Genomic DNA, 6,366 nt, shown 5'->3' with positions numbered 1-6,366 from the left:
CTTGTTATAGCTAAGCTATCGACTAAACTTGATAGAAACTTATACTAAACTTGAGAGAGAAGGGGAGCTTGAACATCAAATTATTGTAAAGCTTTTGTGTATATTTGAGCTCATCTCGATTAGGTATATATAGCCAAACGAGTGTAAATGTAGAACAAGTGGATCCTCTACAATTACTTACTAGGATATAACTGCAGATGGGTTACTAGCATGTGGATACAGTCTAGACCTGATCCCACACATCAGTTTAGCTGCAGGTGGATATGCTTCCTAGTGTAGGAGGGGTCGGTCGACACCTCTCTTCCTCGTCTATCTCACATAAGGGTGGTAATGTGCCCTAGATTTTACACTATAAATTTTAAGGATCGAATCGGATTAGGATCAGACTTTATTTTAATTTATTTTTAAACTAAAATTATTTAAGGACCTTAACGCTTTGTGAAGGTGCATATGGATAGTAATCCATTACCACCCCTAATCTCACATGTAGAGATGTCAATGAGGAATTCTCCACCGGGTTATAGCATCCCAAACCCAGCTCCATCATGTTTGATCCATCCACATACCCATACCCATCATGGGTGCAAACCTATCCCATACCCAGCCCTATTCGGGTTTTAGGTCTCCAATGGGTCCACATCTCCAATTAAGGGATAACTAGGTATTAACAGCTAGCACAAACTATCTAGATTTCAGACATCACCACATGTCAAGTACTCATCCATGAACCATGATCCATTCAACCATCTATTAGAAAAGAAATCAGTACTTCGGGACCAATAGAAGAAATGAAGAAATGGAGTCGGTTGGCTGGCTGGCAGGGTGTAGCGTATGGCTGATTATTTTAGTGTTTTGTTTTTTTCTAGTCTACTAGTTGTCTGGCCGTGTTGCCTTGTTGGGATAGGACCTAGACCTGGTGTGCTGCCGTGCTGGGCTTGGTGGCCGACTCAGACTCAACTCATTCATACAAACAGGACAGGTGTACACGTATGAAATATCCATGGGTAATCAGGTTTGGATTATTGCTTCCCAAACTCATACCCGTTTACTCAATGAGTGGAGACTTTATCCCATATCCATACCATGGGGACAATTTTTGTTTTATACCCGTACCCTAATAGAGTAATTTCCCACGACTTAGTGGGTATTGGGTACCATCAACATCTCTACTCACATGCTTTATTTTGGATTCCAGAAAAGCGACCGATGAAACAAAGTTGACAAAAAAAAAAGAGGGCATCAATGGTCGGCCGGCCATCTACTTCTCTTTTTTTTTATTCTTTTTTACTTTCTTCACCTCCAAATTTACTCGTATTCCCTATTAAAGCAAAGCAAGAGAGCTGCTAGATACGGTGAGGAGAGGGTTGCCCAATCAATCACGAGGCCGGGTTCCAATAGTGGTTGGTTACAAGTCCTAGATAGTCGACGTTGAATCGCTTCAACTGGACTTGTGTATATACAGCATACATCGGAAGATCCGCGGCTAATTTCTCAGGTCTCAATCAAGCGATAGGAGCGTGGTTTCGCGTCGAGTGCTCACTCATCTCAAGCGTCACCGTCGACCGTGGAGCACCAAATCAACCCGTGAGACGGGGCAGATTAGATTCTTCCCATCCAAGGGGCGGTCGCAATGATGACAGATGATAAAGGCGAGGTTCGCGTCGTCAGTATTAACGATAAAAAAAACACCGGCGCATCAGAATGTCCAAAGTAAAACTACTACTCCTTTTTTCATTATTTATCTTCCTAAGACTGCCCCGGTTGGACCGAACCAAACCAAACCACCACCTCGTATCGTCTGTGCCCACCGTGCTAGAATAATAGTATCGCACTGCACGATGACTATTTCCTTTTACTTTAAGTTACAAAACCATTGGATTTCTTACATTACAAATTAATTTAGTTCTAAATAAAAATAAATCATTTTTGATTTATGATTTATTCGATTAGAGATGGTGTAATTAATTTAGTTCTAAATAAAAATAAATCATTTTTGATTTAGGATTTATTCGATTAGAGATGGATGAAATGAGATAGAAGTGGATTAAATCTTCTTCTATTTAAAATAGAAGGAGATTTAACCTCCTCATATCCCACCCTGTTCGAAGGAGCCCAAGCCCAAGGGGCGCACGCGCACGTGGGTTGAGACGAGTGATCACTGGCCACATCCGGACCCAAAAATATCACGGGGTCGGGGGAGGATAAACATGAGCCGAACCCAACCGGGAGAAGCAGAGGGAGAGCAGTCACCAAACCAAAACCGCTCTCGAGTCTCCATCCATTCTCTCCGCTCATCCGCAGCTCTCGAGTCTCCAGCTCTAGCTAGCCTTAGCCTCGTCCAAGGGACGAAGGGGCCACCATGAGCGTGGTGATCCTGGACGGCTCCACGGTGCGCGGCTTCGTGGCGGACGAGGCGGCCTTCGCGCGCAGCCTGGACGCGCGGTTCGCCGCGCTGGACGCCAACGGCGACGGCGTGCTGTCCCGCGCCGAGCTCCGGCGCGCGCTCGAGTCCTTCCGCCTCCTCGACGGCGGCGGCTTCGGGTCCGCCCAGCCGGCGCCGCTCCCCGCCGAGGTCGCCGCGCTCTACGACGCCGTCTTCGAGCAGTTCGACGCCGACCACAGCGGCGCCGTCGACCGCGCCGAGTTCCACGACGAGATGCGCCGCATCATGCTCGCCGTCGCCGACGGGCTCGGCTCCCAGCCGCTCCAGGTCGCCGTGGACGACGAGGGCGGGAGCTTCCTGCTCGAGGCAGCCGAGCACGAGGCCGCTGGGATCGCCGCCAAGATCGAAGCCAACCGCAAGGCGGAGGCGGAGGCGGAGGCGGCCAAGTGACGACGTGTCCCTCGTGCGGGCCCTGCGCTTGATTTTCTGGGTGTTTGCTACTACGTACTAGTACTACTTACCTGGCGGCCGATGTGCCGCCGCACGTGTACGGTATACTACGTAACTAGAAGCGGCCAGCACCAGCTACTCAAATCACTGCTGATGCTACTTGTGAACGGAATAAAACCTGTCAATCATTTTAGTGGTCTTGCTTGCATAAAACACTTCTTTGTCGTCAAATCTTCGGTCCACTTTCTTGTAGCCCTAACAGCACTTGTTAGTGAGGAGATTTTTGTCATTGTGAAAGACGACACGCTGCTGCTGAGGACTTGTTCGATTGGTTATTTGTTCTCAATCCATGTGGATTGACATGGATTGAGTGAGATTATGGATATGGATTGAGTGAGATTATGGATTGAGTGAGATTGGATAAATTTAAATCTTAAGTAAATTAATTTTTTTTAATTTTTTTCTAATTTTATCTAATCTATATATAATGAGAATAACCGAACAAGGTCTTCTTTTCAATTCTATTTAATATATGTATAATGGAAATAATCGAACAATGCCTGAAATGAAAAACCTTCCCAAATAGAAAACCTTCACCCGTCTTTGTCATTTACCGTTATTACTGTTATAAATTTAGAGAATGCTTTCAATATATTTATATATATTAAATATCTTAATTCTGAATAAAACAAGCATATAACTCAGATAAATGTCATATGTAATTATAGCAGCAATGGACAGTAGCAATTTTAGGACATGTAAACATATAAAATAGCTACTCAGGTCCATTTCAAAATTAAACATGGCTTGCAGATGAAAAAGACAGATTTATTGTTTATCTTTTTATATTGCTTCAAAATAGCGGGTTGCTGCACTAGACAACCCTCCAACGTTAAAGGGTGATCAAAAATCATCGACTAATGTGACAGTCATATCTTACCAAATCAGGGTTTTAGATCAAATATAATAAGCCTAATAATCAAGTATAAATACTAATAGTAAGGAGTTGTAAACTAAATAATATAGCAGAATTTAACACAGGTAAACAGCCTCAACAAATAGAGATATAATTAGGCCTAAATAATATTAATGCTGAAAAGAAGGGGATCCACTTCCCTTATGAAGGGAGATGACCAGGGCAGCCGCCAAGGATGGATCCATGCGAGATGCGCAAGCTTCGGCGTCAGTTCCGTGGGAACCGGGGAGGAGTTGAGCGCCGCCGCCCCAACTCTGACGCGAGTTTTTTCTGGGAAACACCTTGCTCGGTCTCCCCTCCGTGCTTTGCCTGCGCGTAGGTTTTGGTTGCCGCTGGCTGGGCTGCTCGGCCAGCCGGCCTAGTAGCGGCCCAGCTGGCCAGCCTTTTTTTAATAAAGTGAAAACTTAAAAATGGTCATCAATCCCCACCATTTTCACTCTTATTTTCTAATCAATGTCATTGAGCTCCCGTACTATTTATATACTACTTTTCGGCAGTGATACTTGTTAGGTTTGAACCAAAGCCTATCCCAGTGTACTCCAACCCTGCACGAGTAAGCGGAGGACTACGCCTTGATCCACAAACCCTAGTGTGAGAATCTTCACACAAAAGGCACATAGTACTAGGCAGATTATCTGCTTCTCTTACGGGGCAGGGCGTTACGGTCATGCCCTTTAATATCTATTCATGAACTCACTAGAGAGAAAACCCCATTCTCTCCCGGACTGCGACCCCACAGTCAGCTCATATAGGTGAAATCATTAAGGAAATTTTGTAGGACAATTTCCCTGCTTATAGCATTGACTTCATTAAGAGCATATCGCTCAACCTGCCATACAGATAGAGCACAACAACTAATGAGACTCTTTGTCTTTTGTGCTCTTGGTTCCATAGTGCTTCGTTTCCTGGAGCCTGGATCTCGGGACCTCCGGTCACACAGGATAGTTATCCGCAGTTGAAACCGCTAACAGGGTACGAGTCCCATTCCCATGCACACTGCTTGGATTGGCTTTTGAGCCAGTCCTTTGGTGAAAGGATCAACAAGGTTCCTTTCAGACTTGATGTAATCTATTGTTATTACACCCGTCTCTCTAGCATGCTGACATGAATCAAGTCGTCTTCTGATATGCCTCGAGGATTTTTGGTTGTCCTTTCTACTGTTCACTTTCAGCAACACAGAAGTGTTGTCACAGTATACTAGGACAGCCGGTATCGGCTTTGCTAGCATTGGAAGGTCTGACAACAGGTCTCTCAACCATTCAGCCTCCAATGCTGCTAAATCAAGTGCAACTAATTCAGCCTCCTTGGTGGAACGTGTCGATATTGTTTGTTTAGACGATCTCCATGACACGACCCCACCAGCTAAAGTGAACACATAGCCACTTGTAGACTTCATTTTATCCGAGTCAAAGATCCAATTTGCATCACTGAATCCTTCAAGTACTGACAGAAATCTGGTATATTTAATACCAAGATTCATAGCTGCCTTCAAATATCGAAGCACTCTATACAAGGCTACCCAGTGTCTATCTCCTGGACTGACCGGATAATGAGCCAGTCTGCATATTGCATATGAGATTTCTGGTCTAGTTGCACTGCTCAGGTACATGAGAGATCCGATGATCTGCGAATATAGTAGCTGGTTCACAGGCTCGCCTTCATGTTTACAGAGCGTGTAGGATGGATCATAGGGCGTGGTGACTGGTTTATAGTCCAGATGTCCAAAGCGAGTCAGGACCTTTTCCACATAATAGGATTGTGACAAAGTAATCCCATCCTCACCCTTTATTAGCTTGATATTCAATATTACATCAGCTTCACCCCAAGTCCTTCATATCAAAGTTCTTGGAGAGGAATACTTTTGTCTCCATGATAGCCTCCAAATCGGTCCCAAATATCAATATGTCATCAACATATAAACACATGATGACACCTTTGCCCCCAGAGAAGTGATAATACACACATCGGCTTCGTTTACGCAAAACCTGACAGTGGTCAGAGTATTATTGAACTTCCCATGCCATTGTCTGGGAGCTTGCTTAAGATCGTATAAGGATTTAATCAGGCGACACACTTTGCTCTGTTGTCCTTTAACCACAAATCCTTCTGGTTGCTGCATATAAATTTCCTCTTCCAGCTCTCCATTTAGGAATGTTGTCTTTACGTCCATTTGATGGACAAGAAGTTTATAAGCAGCCGCCAGCGCTAAGAGCACACGGATTGTGGGCAATCGAGCCACTGGAGAATAAGTATCAAAATAATCATCCTCTTTCTTTTGAGTAAAACCCTTAGCCACAAGACGGGCCTTGTACTTTTCAATAGTACCATCGGGTCTCCTCTTCCTCCTAAAGATCCATTTGCAGCCCATAGGCTTGCAACCAGCCGGGAGATCAGTTATCTCCCAGGTTCCGTTAGAGATGATTGAATCCATCTTGCTACGGACAGCCACCCTCCAGTACTCTGCATCCGGAGATGTATATGCCTCTGTGAGGGAGCGTGGTTCTTCATCCACTAGATAAATAATATAATCATCATTCAATGACTTTTCAGTCCTTTG

At 44.7% G+C, this 6,366-nt stretch overlaps 1 protein-coding gene across 1 annotated transcript; it reads left to right on the top strand.

The window, feature by feature from the left end:
- Nucleotides 1-2,233: 2,233 nt before the first annotated feature.
- Nucleotides 2,234-3,061, top strand: LOC100191804 (uncharacterized). Its single transcript, NM_001137229.2, has one exon. It carries the CDS (start codon nucleotides 2,360-2,362, stop codon nucleotides 2,831-2,833), a length of 474 nt encoding a protein of 157 aa, NP_001130701.1. The 5' UTR covers nucleotides 2,234-2,359; the 3' UTR covers nucleotides 2,834-3,061.
- Nucleotides 3,062-6,366: the final 3,305 nt, after the last annotated feature.

This window comes from Zea mays, chromosome 1, assembly GCF_902167145.1.
Source record: "Zea mays cultivar B73 chromosome 1, Zm-B73-REFERENCE-NAM-5.0, whole genome shotgun sequence".
Taxonomy (NCBI): Eukaryota; Viridiplantae; Streptophyta; class Magnoliopsida; order Poales; family Poaceae; genus Zea; species Zea mays.
Note: the sequence above shows the minus strand (reverse complement) of the source record. Positions and strands in the feature narration are given on the sequence as shown.

Bases quoted from the DNA above. Each gene is read 5' to 3' on its own strand.
- LOC100191804 (NM_001137229.2), top strand. From the start codon at position 2,360: ATGAGCGTGGTGATCCTGGACGGCTCCACGGTGCGCGGCTTCGTGGCG.